General features: G+C 35.9%; 1 protein-coding gene across 1 annotated transcript in view; it reads left to right on the forward strand.

Annotated features, from left to right (window-relative positions):
• LOC107787845 (phytyl ester synthase 1, chloroplastic) overlaps positions 1–17,264 on the forward strand; it is a 28,171-nt gene extending 10,907 nt beyond the window's left edge. Inside the window, exons 9-13 of the mRNA XM_016609453.2 lie at positions 4,441–4,571; positions 13,452–13,821; positions 15,153–15,266; positions 16,543–16,640; positions 16,785–17,264. Of these exons, the coding sequence (XP_016464939.1) occupies positions 4,441–4,571; positions 13,452–13,821; positions 15,153–15,266; positions 16,543–16,640; positions 16,785–17,085 (1,014 nt within the window). The 3' untranslated portion in view covers positions 17,086–17,264. The remainder of the gene's footprint in view (positions 1–4,440; positions 4,572–13,451; positions 13,822–15,152; positions 15,267–16,542; positions 16,641–16,784) is intronic.
• Positions 17,265–17,955: the final 691 nt, after the last annotated feature.

The following is a 17,955-nucleotide window of genomic DNA, read 5'->3' on the forward strand; positions in this document are numbered from 1 at the left end:
TGGACCATAATCGATTCTTATTCGAGCTTCCTTCCAAACAGGAAGCGGCAAGAATCATAGCTGGGGATTTGTTTTGGAATAGAAACACTTATCCCTAACTTGGTGGTTGCCAGACACGGATGCATCATCACCAGGGAGCAAGTCGGAAACTTCATGGATTAAAATGTTTGGAATCCTTCTGAATGCTTGGACATCAGATACCTTCAAATATCTCGGCGATCTATGTGGTGGCTTCGTCAGAGTAGACGAGGATACGAAGAACAGAACCCATTTCTGCTGGGCTCGACTATGCATCAGAAACTCCGAAAGGATCTTCCGACGAGTTTGAATCTTGAAGTTGATGGATGGAATTTTGAAATCCCGGTGTTAACTGAAATTCGGCCCTCTCTAATACTCACTGGACAATCCTCAGGGTTTGGTACAACATGGAAGCAGATGGTAACAGTGTCATCGAGCCAACCGCAGACTTGTGAGGTCGCTTCCACTAGTCATTCAAAAACGGAGCACGTGAGGGGCATAATTAGGGTTGTTCAAAACTGAACCGTAACCGTTAACCGAACCGTAAAAATAACATAATGGCTTATTGGTATCCAGTTATCGGATTAACGGTTGGTGAATGGATTGAAATTTTATAATTAACGGTTTATCGTTTGGGGGCGAATTACTTAATTTCCTTATCGGATAAACCGTTAACCTGTTAAGAATTATTATATTTATATTTTTACCCATTATAAAGCAACTTCTTAGCAGCTTGAGCTTTAACATCATCATAACTTGTTTTTGGGGTAGGAGTAGGCAAATCTAGATAGTTCTTGATACCTTTCTGCTCAAAGAAATTATTTAACTCGGTAACTGAAGCAAAACTATATCCAGAATTTATGTTAACTGAACTTCTATTACTGGTTATGGATCCCCAATTTGTATTTTAACTTGCTTATTGTAAAAGAATTAAAGAAGAAGAAACTACTATTAACAATGAGAGCTTCATTAGCGTACTAGAGTGTGATTGTGATTGGATCATCTATCTATTGTTTACTATCTTGCTTACTTATGTAATTTTTATTGTCTATTTGATTTAGCTGATAAACTGCCTGATAATTGCTTAATCCGATACCAATTCGCCCGATATCTTATAGGGTGGTTAGCGGATTATTACAGTTACAAGTCGATAACCTATAAGCCGAACCAGTAGGCATAAATATCCGCCCGATAAGCAGCCCTAGGCATAACTTTATTTCAAAAGCTCTGTAGCCCTTAATTTCTCATGGGTCGACCCGATCCACAAATGTTATTACTAAAGGAAAGACTTTTAAAGGGCTAGTATATTTGGGCCTGAACAATGGATACTAGGGGCAAGTGCACAGATAGCCATTCTTTGGTTTGCTATTTAAAGACTAGCCAGTACTTATTTTGTCCTGAAATTTTAAACTAAATTTTTTAATTTCAGGACAATTCAATATATTTTTGTCCTGAAAAACTAAAATTCAGGATACACTGGCTAATTCCTAAATAGCAGCCCTTTAGAGTGGCTATCTGGTGTCATTTCTACTGGAGATACTACACTAAATGCCCAAAGAAGAAGAAAAATCAGAAAATTCGAAAGAAGCCCAACCTAGTTTCTGAATGGAGGAGAATCGGGCACAAATTAGACCCATGTCTGCTAAGGGACTTTTCGATGCAAGCAGATATAAGTTTTGACCCTCTCTTGGTGGAAATTAATGCTTCAATTTATAGAGCTACTGACTCAATTGGAGAGACCCAATCCCAAGTTGATGCCGATGATGAAGCTAACAGTCCTCATCCCTCAATGCAATCTCGTCAGATTATGGATGTTCAGAGGGTTAGTGAATCAAAGTCCGAATTTTTCTCCTGCTCTCTCAATGAATTTTTCCCTCTTACCATGGTATGATAGACAAGATTTACGCATGCAATTAGTAGGTACACCCACTATGGTAGAAAGTTCAAGATGGACGAAGATGGCGATGATTGAAAGCGTATAAAGCTTTCGGGGTGAATGTAGCAGGTTTTGAAAACGAAATTTGGGCATTATCCTAAGAATGGAAGAGAAGAGGAAAATTCAACTAAAACAACAAGCAAATGCAGTGTCAGAATCCAAAAAATGAAAGAACAAAGGGGAAATAGAACACAGGAAATTGGTGTGGGACTCCAGGAGGGCAGTGAGAAGAAGGTAAGGGGTAGCTCGCAAAAAGCTCATTCCAGATGAAAGTCAAGATAAGGACCTCTTGTATTGTATTGTATTGTTCATCTAATATCAATAATATATTTTCTCCCGTGCTTTCTCACATAGATCTTGTGAGTTCTTCCCTTGAATTCCCCAGGCTTGATCAAGGAGTGGAGTGTTGGAGCTTGCTTCTCTCTTTAACTAGCTCTCACTTCTCTCTAAAATGCCAGATTTTTGACTTCACAAGGACCCCAATGGCTTTTAATCAAAATGGGGTCAGGTTATAAAATTCACAAAATGTACCCTCCGAACCCGACTCTGCGATCACAGACGCAGAGTACTCCGCAGAACAGGTCTGTAGTCCATGAAAGGGACCGCGAAATTGATCTCCAAAACTGGGCTGGTTTGTTCAAGTCTGCGGTAGGTCTGCAGGTCCGCGGATCAGTTATGCGGCCGCATAATGCACCACGAAATCTCCCTCCGGAATTTCTCATGCTGATTCTGCGATGGATGTGCGGCCCGCGAAACGGTTATGCGGTCGCATAATGGACCGCAAAATGACCTTCAAAATTGAGCTTCTCCTGTTCAACTCCGCGACGATTCTGCGGTCCGCGGAACAGTTTTACGGTCGCATAATGGAACGTAGAAACGCCATGTTCTGCAAAAATTTTCCACCAACTCCTCAATGCATTGCTCAATCCCAAAAGTCCGTACATGAGCCTACGTCGGCAAATAAGACCTCAGATTCATGGCGAAATTTCACGGGGCTTTACATAATGGTCTACATGTCAGATTTTGGGAGGACAGATGGCTTGGCAACACAACTCTAAAGGACTCTTATCCAGGATTATATCAGATAGCCAGCAATCAGAAGGCTAATGTGGGTCAATATAGGGAGGGCAACAACTGGACTCCTTTATTCAGAAGAAACTTACAGGATTGGGAAATCAATGATCTTCTCTCACTCTTAGAAGTTATGGGTGGCTGCAGTACTAGTGAGTCTCAAACCGATAAAATGCTATGGGGAAGATCTAAGGAAGGGAAGTTTACCGTCAAAGATGGTTACAACCACTTGTGCTCACAACATTGCATGCTAGAGGACTGACCTTGGAAACATGTCTGGAGAATTAGGCAACCACTAAAAGTAGCTTGCTTCACATGGACAACTCTTAATGAAGCATGCTGAAAACAGGAAAATCTCAGTAGAAAGGCGTGGTCCTAGTCAACAGATGCTACATGTATCACCAAAACTCTGAGACTGTCAGTCACTTGTTTTTGCACTGCCCAGTTGCAAATGCTATTTGGAATTTCTTCTTAGCCATTTTTGGACTGCATTATATCATGCCTAATTCAATCAGAGAAGCATTTGTTAGCCGGTGCTTTTTGGGAGTTGACAAAACCATCAAAAGAATCTGGAGAATGGTCCCAGCAGTAATTTTGTGGTGCTTATGGAATGAAAGGAATCACAGATGTTTTGATGGAATCTCAACTCCAACCCACACTCTGAAAGCTAGATGCCTAGTTAGTTTATTCAGTTTGAACTTTCACTCCCCTGTAAAGAATGTTTTATAAATTTATGGATTTTGTTAGCTCCCTGATACTACCATAGATGTGGTTTGGAGCTAGCCTTTTTGCTGTTTACATTTTTTTTGATCTGTTAGCTCCTTGTAGGATTTGTCTGGAACTGGCATTTAATTCCTTTTGTAATTCTGCATCTTCTTGATGCCTTTTCTAATACAATTTACTTGATAAAAAAAAAAAAATCCACAGGATGAAATATAACAATGGCATTTTGTGTTAAATGCAAAGCTTAACTATATGAGCAGTTGATTATTATTTCTTAGTTACCTCACAGACTAGACTAGATAGGAACTAACTTTTTGTAAGTTGTATCTCATAGCACTATCTTAGTGCTGCTTTGATCAATAATTTGTTCTTAATTATTAAAAGGAAAAACACACCTGTTTCACATGGTGACAAATAAGCTAAGTTGGAAGCCACTCTTTATCCTTTTGAATATAAGGGATAATCTGGATGCATTACTTTGGTGGATGGCAAAAGCAGGCTATAGTTCTTGCTACGTGTCAATGAAACTATCTTTTTCCAATCAATATATCAGCATACAAAACTTGTTAAAATAACTGCTCGAGAGATCCTTATAAAAGGCGGGTTATATAGAGATAAGACCTTTCTAGGTTTTGGTCGATTTTCTTGTGGAAATTTTTAACCTTTCATTAACATCTAATTTAATCATGCAGGAAGATGGTATTAATCTACTATCCATCATCAAAGGTACTGGCAAATATCGTCATTCAAGGAGGCATGATTATGTCATGGATTTTCTTCCTCCAAGTATGTCAGAGTTCAAGAAGGCAATCGACAACAATAGGTAATTGAGTATAGCACTAAGTTTTATCCTCTTAGTACGGATGGATGCATGCAAGCACTTGCTTGCAGGAAATATTTGAGTATACAATTACCCTTTTCTCTTCCTTTTTTTTTCCCTTTTATTCTTCCTTGTTTATTATTTGTTTTTCCTTTTTGATCTAATTTCTTATTCTCATTATCTTCACCAAACGGAATTACTAAATAACTTAGAAATATATATATTACTGCTATGGATGGTCCGATACTGAATAAACAAGTATCTCCTATAGATGGAATTAGGTTCTCTTTCAAAAGTAATTTTGTCCCATCTGCTAGAGCTTGAATAATTCCTAAAGGGCCAGCATATTCTCTTTCTAACCAAACAATTCCTAGTACACCTATTGTGATTCCTAATACAAGAATCAAATAGGGACAAGCAGAGGCGGCTCAAGCACTTTTGTGGCCTAAAGCCAAAATTTATTTGGAGGCCTTAAATTTAAAAAATAAAAAAAATTTCCAAAAAACTTTCTACTCCATTATTTTAGTTTTTTATGATGCACAAGTATTAATAATTTTTTGTTATCGATTTGTTCTAATAATCTTTTTCGAATGATAATATAACCAACTTATTTAATCTTTCTTGAGAATTATTGATCTTAGGTAAAATTTTGTCAATTTTGATATTCAATATTTCTTTCCGTTAAGACAACTGTCATAGGAACTGTTAACATTATTTTATAAGAACTATAAGCATTCAGAAAAGAATCAAATCTTTTTATTTGATTGAATACGTCGATTAGAGTATTATTTTCTACTTGTACTATTTTGTTAATAATTTTAATATAAAAATAAGTCTAAATCATCAATGTTAGAGTGACTACTACTCCCTCCGTTCCAATTTATGTGAACCTGTTTGACTGGGCATAGAGTTTAAGAAAAAATGAAGACTTTTGGAATTTATGGTCCTATACAAGTCAAAAAGGGGCCCAAAGTATTTGTGTGGTTATAAAAGCTTCTCATTAAGGGTAGAATTGTAAGTTTAAGCTAAATTGTTACCAAATTTAGAAAGGGGTCATTCTTTTTGGAACGGACCAAAAAGGAAATAGGTTCATATAAACTGGAACATAGGGAGTATATTTTAAGGAACATTCAAGGTTAAAACAATATTTTTTTAAATTCTCTAATGATCTCAAATGTTACCACTAAAACGTTTAAATTGAACTTTTAAACTCTTGGAGAAAAAAGTAAGAAAGAAATAAAAAAAGAAAGTATGTAATCTTACCAGAGAATGAAAAAGAAAGACTGTGACTTGGATAAAATGAGAAAGAGAATGAAACAATTTACAATTATTCATGTATTACATAATAATCATTCTGATATTGATGGTTTATTCACAAATGCAACAAAATTATCTTTTCTTTTATGTGGAAATATTTACTTTTCTACTAAAAGTACTCAATGTTTTTTTTAAAGAATATAAATCTATTATTACTAAAAAATGGGGTCCCTCAAATATGAGGGCCTAAAGCAAGTGTCTTACTTGCTTCACCATGGAGCCGGCACTAGGGACAAGCATCCATATGATCCCATAGACTTCTTTTAAGGATTACAATTTGGAAAAAGAATTGATAGTCTCTATTATTGCTGCATCAATTATTATTTCAACGATCAACTTCTCCCATAATGATATCCGGGAGGTCTTTGGAGAAATACCTATGGTTGGTCATTTCACCAAACACAAAGGTAAAATGACAAGGGTCGATCAAATTAGAGCTTAAGGTTAAATTTTAGAGGAAGGTTTTTCATGAATCAGACCTAATAGGACCACAATGCTCAAGTACAGGTTCCACTCCCCTGTCCACTGCACAAGAGATATCACGTCTCAAGCATTATGTTACTTTCTCATCCTTGAGCAATGAAGACATAGTCAGAAGCAAATTACTCAAAAGTAAAGGATGAATTTGTTTGCTGCTTTGTATTACCACTAAAATAACACGTCTTGGAGAATCCCTGAATGTCAAGCTAGACCTTGATGAAACTATGATTTGTTTTAGTTCGGTATCCTCCAAGGGAAAAATGTAAAACTTAGAGGGCTCAGCTACAACTATATATAAGTATAACGGTGTTTGTGAGGATTGAGGCTGAAACAATAGAAACCAATTTTGAGGATTGCAGGAAGCGATGACTGAAAATAACAAAACCTTTCTTGGAGGATTGCACTACTCTTCTTTATTCATGTGTCATTTCCTTTTGCCATCACTTAACGTGGCACCAATAAACAGAAGTGACTTATATAACCATTCAAAAGTGATCCAATAATCTATAGGTGTTCTGACATCTTCTTTTCCGTATAATTTTCTCTCATTTTCCATCTTTTAATCCTTATACCTTTTTGTTTTATCTGATTTATTGCATATGATTAACTCTTCACTTTGTTCTCTTCCTTGTGATTACACTGGTGGTTCCGCTTTGCCACTTTTTTAGATGAAAGCATTTTAAAGTGTTTTACTTGGAATATGTGGGTTCTATTCTCTCAACTTTTCTGATCAAGGATTTTAGTGGAGAATGGTTACTGGGACAGTATTTGTAGTTTTGCTGAAGATACAACATTGTTTAGTTCGTTCAGAAATGGAACCTCCATTGTTTCCTATTTTACTATTATAGTATTCACAAATGTACATGTTAATGTTTTCATGGCAAAGTAGAGAGTCATGGCAAGGATGTTAAAAGAATATAGTTTCATACAGCAAACATATTTGTATACCTTGTCCAAATTAGAAAATGAGAAGAATATATGTACAACAGCCCTTGTAAGGTGTAAGCAGCCCAATCACAGAGGAGAAAAACCTACCTGTCAAAAAGTAGTAGAGTAGAACAGAAGATTTTTTTTATATTATCATTATTCAATCAAATGAGAGTTTTCATCAATAAATAGGTAAGTGAGAGATAAGATCTTCTCAGCAACTGTCATATCCTATTCAAATTTGAATTTAAACAAAAAACAAATCCAAACTTATCCTTATCATCCTATCTTTCTCTTTTTACCAACAAATCTTAACTCGTGCTTATTAACAAATCCTAAATATCCGTACTAGCAAATCCTATCTTATCCTTACCTTTAACTAACTTCTAACTTTCGTCAATCCCTCAAGAGTCTCATATATATCTGTGATATCCAACTTGGTTGTCAGAAATTTAAATTGTGGTCTTAGGAATATTTCGGTTAGGATGGTAGCTTAAGAAGGTATTCCTTACACTCAAAAGCAAAACAAAAGAGAAAAAAATCAGCCAAAAGAACATCTAAGCAAGTGTAGCCGCAATAGTACCAGTTTTTATATATCTGTTGGCTTTAGCTTTTCTTTAAAAGGTTGATTTCTTTTGTTGGATTAAGTTCGATCATTGACAGGGTTCAAATAAATGGTGGCCATTAAAGGAGTGGATGTTAAGCACACGGGGAAGACTCTGACTATGCTTTGGCACTAGCCCTGGGCGTGGATTCTTCTTTGATTGAAGGAATAAGTTCGCATGATACGTGTACTTTTCAGGTTCGATGATAGCGTAGCCCAATGGAAAAATCCATGAGGCTTGTTGAGACAAAGTAAATGATAAGTGCTATGGGCTTGGGCTGTAAAATAGTACCAGAGCTGGACTCCCGTAGTACAATTATGGACCAAACCTCAGTGAAGACGCCGAGTCCCTAAAGGGGGTGTATGTTATGTCCATTACAGATGGCAGGATGACGAGGGTGGATGACAGAGAAGGACTAGGAGGCTTCTAGGCTGCAAGCTTTTGAAGAAGGATGCACATGATATAGGACATAACACAAGTTCGCATGGTGTGCGCACTTTTAGGCTCAATCATAGCGTAGCCTAAGGGACAAATCTGTGAAGTCTATTACCAGAACAGACAATACGTGCCATGGGCTTCTTCAATGATAATCTCTAATAGAGTATGATATCATGAACATGGATGATCAAAACATCAACTTCCCTTGAAATAACAACAACTACGCCTCGGTCCCAAGCAAGTTGGATAGTGAGAACCTCATTAAAGAATAGTTTGTTGGCCTTTGAGAACACTGTTTCTTTATCGACCAAGTAGATTTCTAGAACCAAGTTCTAGGTGATTGTTTGGGACAATACAAGAAATTTCTTAGTTTACATTTTTTAGAATCATACCTTTTATCAAAGTGAGGGGGAGAATCCATGTATACTTCTTCTTCAAGATCTCCATTAAGGAATACCTTATATTGAGTTTGGTCAGATGTGCAAATGCCTTTGTGCAGTTTATGCCATAGGTTTGTGTAAACCCTTCTATTACCAATTGTGCTATGTACTTCTCTAACATTGAATTATAGTGTAGACCTATCGACATACCATAGTCTTCTTTTCTTTATGAAAATCTACCACATCTCATGTCTTGTTCTTTTGAAGGGCATTCATCTTCTCAAAGATAGTTTCCTTCAATTATGGACCTTTTAAAACATCCTTTACTTTTTTTGGTATTTCTATAATAAATAGCTGTGAGGTGAATGAACGAAATAAGGATGATTTCTTTTAAAAAAAGGGCCAAAACTTTGCATGATTTATTGGATATGGTCTAAAAATGCCCTCTGCTCATGATCAGAACGGTCAATTATTAATGAAATTTCTTGTCGGCTCTCTGTAAATTCCTTGGTTCGGACCGGAGAAGTAATGTCACTCGTTCATTATCGAACTGACTAGACCCTAAACACCCTCACCATTATTTTCTGGTTCAAATATACCCGTGAACAATTAAAAGGGTCTAAATATGTCCCTCGCACTAACGGCGGAAGCCATGTGTGGGTATATTTGGACAATTACATTTGTTCAAGGGCATGCTTCAAATTAATTTGTTGCTGTTGGAATTAATGCATTTCTTGGAGATTGTCCTTGACCTTGACATTTATGTTTTCTAGGAGTCTGTTATAATTTCAAGAGTATTATTTGGTTATTCAATATTATCTCTTAATTTTTCAAGAAGTCTTTTAGGAAGTTGTGATGCATGTATCTTGTTAGTTGTGCTAGTCTCTTGAATTGTTCTTTTGAATAGTACAAATGGGGATGTATTTGGTAGTTGTAATCATATTAAGTAGCCTTAAGTAGTCTAATACACCTTGAGCATTCTCTAAGAAAAGTATGATCTTCCTATTATTTCCTACAAATTGGTATCAAAAGCAGTTTTTGATCTTAATTTGGGGTTAGATAAAGAAAAATCATGGCATCAAACAAAAAAGAGGGTGCGGAATCTTCAGTTGTTCTCACTCTATTTTTTGATGGAAATGGCTTTGAATACTGGAAGATTGGAATGAGAACTTATCTCAAAGTTGAAGGCTTGTGGAATATTGTTGCAAATGGCTTTGCAAAAAAAATAAGTACTTTCATTATTATTCATTGTTTTTTTTGATGAAGTAAGAGTATTATCATTGAAAGGCATCAAGAAGATGCAAAGTAGTTACAAACACAAAAGCAATGCTAGCTCCAGTACAATGTTGGCTAAGCTAAGTTTAGGGAGCTAACAAAATCCAAAAAATTGATCGGGCAATTTACAGGGGTAAGGAAATTCCAGCTGTAAAGGCTGACTAAACAAATAGCCTTCAAAGTGTGTGTTGGAGTTGAAATTCCATCAAAACATCTGCGGTTCCTCTCATTCCATAAACACCAAATAATTCAAAAGCACAAACCAAGGTTGATTGCTAGAGGTTTCACACAAAAACTAAGTGTTGATTTCTATGACACTTTTTCTCCAGTTGCAAGACTTTGAGACAATAAAAACCTTGATTGTTGTTGCTGTACACAAGAAATGGGAGATTTTTCAACTTGATGTTAAGTCTGCATTTCTAAATGGAAAACTTGAAGAAGAAATTTATGTTGAGCAATCTCAAGGGTTTTTTGTTTAAGGTGTCTCTTTATGGGCAAAAGCAAGAACATGACATCATTATCATTGTTTGCCTCTATATATGGATGATTTGATTTTTAAAGGAAATGATTTGAAGATGATGTCGAAATTCAAGCAAGATATGATGGAGACCTATAAAATGAGTGATCTTGGATTGCTACATTATTTTTTGGGAATTGAAGTTTTTCATGTGATAGAAGGGATGCTTATTTCTCAGAAGAAGTATACCAAAATGATTCTTCAAAAATTTAAAATGATGGATTGCAGGTCTTTGGCCACACCATTAGCAGCAAATGAAAAGATGACGGAGTAAAGAAGGCTAATAGCTCACTCTATAGGCGCTTGATTGGAAACCTGCTATATGTTACTTCAACAAGACCTGACATTATGTTTGCTGCTAGTTTATTGTCCAGATTCATGCAAGAACCAAGCCAGTTCATTTTGGAGGTGCAAAGCGAGTTTTACGCTACTTGCAAGGAACAACAGATTATGGGATAATGTACAAATTTGATGGAGCTTTGGAATTAATTGACTATTACTCATCATATAGCCATCCAACCACTCATCGAGCCACAAATTCCACTAATAAGAACACTAACGGACTTATAAGTCCAAAAGCACGTGCTCACACAGCCGAAATCCCTGTGCTCAAGTTACAGTCAAAATCCGGCCTCAAGTCCTCCAGATTGGCCCATCATCAGCATATCAAAATCACATCTCGCACCTCATCCATGGAATCACAAGCCGCCGATGTACAACTGATATCGAGCGCTCACATGCGCACACGAATGTGTGGAGGAAATTCAAAAAGTTATGTTTCAAGCTGAATCAATGTCGCACGATAAGGAAAGAAATATGGGAAGTTTATCCTAAATGCCTGGTAGCCTCTCGAAGATAGGTATGGATGTCATCATACCGATCCGCAAGACTCTACTAGACACTTGCTCATGACTTGTAGAACCTATAAACCTAGAGCTCTGATACCACCTTGTCACGACCCAAAATCCAACTAGTCGTGATAGCACCTAACCCAACCCGCTAGGTAAGGCAATTAACAACTATCCAATTCTAATGAAATTTAATAAGACAAATACATAAAGAAAATATCCGAATCTTATACATTTCCCAAGGACTGGTAGTACAAATCATGAGCTTCTAAGATTAGAATTTATAAAGCTGGTATGAAATAAATACATCATCTGTCCGAAATATACATAAACAGATTTTTATATATCTAAGGCTATCATGAACAAGAGGCAGCTACAACAAGAACGTAGGTACGTCTTCACATCCAGCTCCCAACGAACACAGCAACATCAGCAGCCAACATCTACACGTAAGGTGCAGAAGTGTAGTATGAGTACAACCGACCCCATGTACTCAATAAGTAATAAACCTAACCTTAGGTTAAAAGTAGTGACGAGTTGGGACGAGGGTCAAAGTCCAACACCAATAGGCAACAACAGTTTATAACAATATAATGAAAGTAATAAAAGAAGTAACTCAAAGATAAAATACTCAGCTCGTCCATAGTTTCAGAAAATTGGTCTGCTTTTCAAGTATATCAGTGAAAACTCAAATCCTTTACCGAAATCGCCAAAAATATGAGTAAGCTTGAAAGCTGTAATTTTTTCCAAAGCTTTCAATAGGTAAATGTTTCATTTTCAAATGGCATAAGGAAAATACATCTATATATATATATATATATATATATATATATATATATATATATATATATATGTGTGTGTGTGTGTGTGTGTGTGTGTGTGTGTGAGAGAGAGAGAGAGAGAGAGAGAGAGAGAGAGAGTGGCATAATACCATAAAACATGAGGAAAATGCATCTCTATGCCTGTATGCCAAGTGTGCATATCAAATGCAATGTATCTTAGAGATGATCTCATGTACTCACACTCTCAGAGTACTCAATCTCACTGTCTCACACTTTCCACTCATCATGCTCAATCACTCAACATGCTAAGTTCTTCGATATTATCTATTAGTTTTTCGAGAAGTCTTTTAGGAAGTTGTGATATGTGTATCTTGTTAGTTATGCAAGATTCTTGAATTGTTTTTTGAATAGTATAAATAGGGATGTATTTGGTGGTTGTAATCATATCAAGTGGCCTTAAGTAGCCTGATAGAACTTGAGCATTTTCTAAGAAAAAATATTCTCTTCCTATTCTTACCTACAATTGCTGAACACCTATACTTTATCCACTTGGCATAATACACAACTGTTGAGAAAAAACACAAATGCTTCAAGTTTCTTTTGTGTATATATATATATATATGTGTGTGTGTGTGTGTGTACGTATGTATGTATGTATGTATGTATTTATGTATGTATGTATGTATTTATGTATGTATGCTGATGGGAATGTTTCATACATGCACGAAGATATGCTCTAAGAGCAATCTAGAATTAAAAGGATTCAACAGATTTTTACTTTAGCTCAGACTTAGAATCCCTTGAAACATATATAGTTTTTACCTGATGACTTGTGAAGTTTAGTTTGATTACCTGTTGGACTCTTGGCTTTGTTTCAACGAGGGCCCTTTATGAACAATTCCTAACTTCTAATTTTTCGCTGTCATCGTCATAGTGCATCTCATGCTCCTCATTTGAAATCAAATGGAAAAACGATTCTTAACTTATTGTTATGAACAAATCCTAACTTCTAATTTATCACAGTCAATGCATCTCATGCTCCTTTATTTTACTTAAATGTAAGGACAGAAGATTAACTGAATCTCATTTAGATGGTCTCCTAAGATTTTATTGATTCTGTATTTATAACCTGATGCATTTGTCTTTCTTTTCTTTTAACACTAAAAATGAATCTTATGTCCCGTCAGTACTTCTAGAGCTATCGTCCTATGGTGTAAATGCATAAATTGAGGCTAATATTATGTATAATGTATTTGCAGATGCTCATTGATATTCTGCATATTGAGGCTAATATTAAGTAATGTGTATTTGCAGATGGTATCTCAACTTTACTAGTCCAGTTATGTTGTCCACAATGGAAGATGGGAAAATAGTGAGAGGGCTAGCAGGGATCCCAGATGAAGGTCCTACATTATTGGTGGGTTATCACATGCTTATGGGTGTAGAACTTGTCCCTCTTGTGGAAGAATTTTTGAGGGAGAGAAAAATTTTAGTTCGTGGTATAGCACATCCAACATTATTTTCGCAGCTGACTGAGAATCAGACAAATGAAGTCTCGTTCTTAGATTTGCTGAGACTATACGGGGCATCGCCTGTCACAGCTAGCAACTTCTTTAAGTTGCTTTCAACAAAATCGCATGTGCTGTTGTATCCTGGTGGTGCCCGTGAAGCCTTACATCGTAAGGTGTGCTTTCATCCTGCTCTTAATTCAGTTGACCTTCTATTATACTTTTAATGTGAAGCCTTGCAAAATCTTTGTTCATGCCTTAACCTTCAAGCTGCCTAAAGTAGGACCAGATTTTGGTCAAATGCTTTCCTAGTCTAACTACTTTTTGCTACAGTTGAAATAATGGAGTTGATACTGGAAAATTATATATGTAACAGTAGGATGTATAAGGTCAGGGTATGGGATACCTCAGATGCCAGTAAACCCCTAAAAGGGGCATTTGCTATACAGCTAAGCATATATGAATTTCCATATAGCATCTGTCTGTATAGAATACGAGGTATTAATATAAATGGTGAAATCAGTTCTGGAAAGCTGTGTTTCTGTATGTATGCATGTGTGCGCATCTGCATAGCTAAAATGGTAACGTGTATTTTTGTTCAGAATCAACAGTTCGCTTTTTTCAATTTGTGTTTTTAGTCTATATAAGCTTGTATGATCAAAATGTTTATTGTATATCTAACATTTTCTATAAGATTAAGTAATTAGAGGGAGAGAATATTGTCTATTTGTGTACATTGGTAGAGGATGAAAAAAATTATTTACTTATTTCGGTCTTCTTTTGTCGATACATATTTAGGTCTTCAACATCAAGAAAATTAGAAGTACAAAATGCAAAAGATGTTTCTGACTGCTCGATGTGCATGATAATTTTGACATAATGTCAACCATGACTGTTCAAACAATATGCTAATAGATGTACTGCAGTTGGTCCGACTCAAAAACTGCTTCATTAGGGTAACTATCATGAGTGCATCGCTGCTCTTAAATCAGGACTCCCCTAGTAAAAAGACAGTTATCCGTGCATAACATGGTCACAATTCCTCTTTGTGACTAGAAAAACTGTAATATGGCGATGGTTTTCAAAATTTCATATGACATTGCCAAACAGGTGCTTTTTTTCAGTCATTAGCTCAGAAGATTTTCTCCGAGTCGAGAAGGTCAACTTTTTCTTTAAATATTCTCCATTGAAGTAGTTGCGAGGAAAAAACAGGATATAGTACTGAAGGAGAGCTAATTAAGAAGAATCACACACTAATTTTTGCTGAAAGAAAATCGCCCCAAAAACATTTCTGACTATGGCTGTTTGTAAAGGTTTGTAATGGGGGTTGTCTTGCTGCAAATTTTAAGTCCTCGTTGCTAATTTTTAAGGGATAGTTACTAGGGAAAAGGAAGAAAGGTTGACAGCAATCTTCCAGTTTGCTTCTGATTCGCTGTGAAACTATATAACCTCAGCTACTACTTATTGTGATGTTACTTCTCAATTTGATGGTTTCAGTTTATGCCAGGGAGAAGAGTATAAGGTGATTTGGCCTGATCAACCAGAATTCGTCAGAATGGCTGCACGGTTTGGTGCTACAATCGTGCCATTTGGAGTTGTAGGAGAAGATGACATAGCACAAGTATGTTAATGATATTCCTACGTGCTACTTTCTCTAATAAGAATATAAGAAATAATGACGATTGGTTCTCTAAAATTTCTTCTGCTGAAAGAATTAATGTTGTATTCACCAGTTATTGCATTATACAATATGCGTGTTTCTCTAGTTCAGCATTATCTGAAAAACCAATTTTCTTGAAGGCAATGAAATTATGAAGGGTATAAGGTATAAAAGTAGAATCTCCGAACCATAATTATCCTCATTGCTCTTAACCAAATAACTCGTTCAATTAAGAACTACAGTAGGAAGAGAGGAAATGGCTATTCCTGATTCGTGCATTTGTATTTATCCTTCATGAAATGGCATGCTTTACTTCAGTTATGAAATACTTAGAAAATAACTGGATATCTTTTAATTTTATCCTATGTTGCTCACTATTTTTGGAGGATCCGAGTCCGCGCAATATAGATTTTATCCTATTTATGATTCAATTATTAGTTGATTGATGCTTCATTACACTTTCAAACAGCAATTTTCCATTTTAATATCTTCTTTAATCTTTATGCAATGGCATTCTTTATTTCACAACCACCTTTAAATTTCTCCTATTAATGTTTCAATTATATTTGATTTGATACTTCCATTTTAGAAGATCAAATTTTATATACATTTATACACACACACACACAGAGGGAGACACTCTATGAGGCATATTTGGGAAACCTTCTAAGGATTCTTTGTTGAAGTGTGTGCGCTTCATATCTAGGTGATGGAAATGTTGGCCCTGTATTCTATGTTTTAGTTTCTAAAATGGAACAGGCGAAAAGTAGTTTTGATGAGTTCAAAGTACTTTCATGTAATACTTACTGGTACATGGTATCCAAATGTAAAACAAAAAGAACGATATGAAGTTTATTTTCAGTAAAAGTGGATGTTTACTTCAAAACAACCCAAAATTGAATCAAACAGTACAAAATAGAAGAGTGGGAACTCATGTTGCGACTGAATGAGTGTGGTTTATGTACAGAAGCATAAGGAGTCCCGGCTTTTTGGACAGTTTGATGAGAAAAAAAGTTGCAATCTTTTAAGCACCCTCCTTCCAAGTTTTGAGACCTTGTGTAAATTGAAATTGTTTTGTTAGAGAAGTAAATATGCCTTAGGGATCACATAAGTCCCTTTTCTACTTGAAGGTCTAGAAAAGTAAACCGAACAACTGCAGGTGGTTGGTTCATAGCTGTACAGATGTCTGGTGCATCTCAGCGTTTTTCATTCTGATGTCATCTTCTTTTATTTGCAGTTGGTCCTCGACTATGATGACCTGTCAAAAGTTCCCATACTGAGTGATCGCATAAGAAATAACAATGAACGGGCAGCCAGGATGGGCGTAAGATTAAGGTAACTAATGGTTGCTTATATGCTATTGTCATGTTTAGGTAACTAATGGTTGCTTGTACGCTATTGTCATGTTTATTGTTTGCTCCAAGCTTGCTTCTTTATTTTTAAACCATCGATGCTACATGATGAACCGCCTGATTACAGGGCTGACATGACAGGGGAGGTCGCCAACCAAACATTATATGTTCCAGGCCTTTTACCAAAGGTTCCCGGGCGTTTTTACTACTTGTTTGGAAAACCTGTTCATACAAAGGGAAGGCAGGAGATGTTGAAAGACAGAGAAAAGGCAAGAGAATTGTATTTGCAGATAAAAGCTGAAGTTCAAAATAGTATGAACTACTTGCTTAAAAAGAGAGAGGAGGATCCCTATAGAAACATCATCGATAGGACCGTATATAAGGCATTTTCTTCTACTTTTGATGAAGTCCCAACATTTGAATATTAGCAGTAGATTTTATTGGTTCTTTTGTTTCTTTTTAATAAATATTAGCATATAGGAATTCATTCATCAGTGTAATGTACCAAGGTGATGGTGGAATTTCTCTTGTAATTGCAAAAAAATACAAGATGTAAATACATATACATTGAGTCCAATTAAGAAAAGTGTCATAAGATTCTAACAAATCTGCTACATATACCGGGCCTATGTACATTACTAAGAAGTAGGTCTTAGCTCATTTTTGTAACACTCCCCTCAAAACGGGGCGTTAGCTTTTTACAAAAGCAATCAACTTGAGCTCCATTCTACGCTATTGTGAATACATCAGCTAGTTGCTCTTTTATCTTCACATAACAACTGAAAATCATGTTTTCTTGAATCTTCTCACAATAAAATGAAAATCAATCTCAATATGTTTTGTTCTTTTATGATATACAAGGGCAACTTGATTATAGCTCCTAAGTTTTGCTGGTGTAGGATGCTTCGCTCTAGTTTCAGTCAAAAGATGATGTGTCCACATAATCTCACATGAGGACTATGCCATAGCTTTGAATTCAAATTCTGCATTTGGTTGAGATGCAATTCGTTTCTTACTTTTTCACTATATCAAGTTTTCACCAACAAAGATACGGTAGTCGGTAGTAGACTTTTATTAATCTTAGTGTTGGAAATACACCCTCAAGCCAATCATATTAAGATGTGATAGGTACATTATTGTAACAAATCTTTTCATTATATGTATGATTATAATAAAGGCAATCTTCATCATCTTGTTGTGTCTTGTTTATATATAATTTGAAGACGATGATGAAATCCTTGAATTAGGGAAACGAATTTGAGGGTTATGCTAGCAATCATACCAATGAGACCTTGATG

Source organism: Nicotiana tabacum, chromosome 21 (assembly GCF_000715075.1).
Source record: "Nicotiana tabacum cultivar K326 chromosome 21, ASM71507v2, whole genome shotgun sequence".
In the NCBI taxonomy this organism is placed as follows: domain Eukaryota; kingdom Viridiplantae; phylum Streptophyta; class Magnoliopsida; order Solanales; family Solanaceae; genus Nicotiana; species Nicotiana tabacum.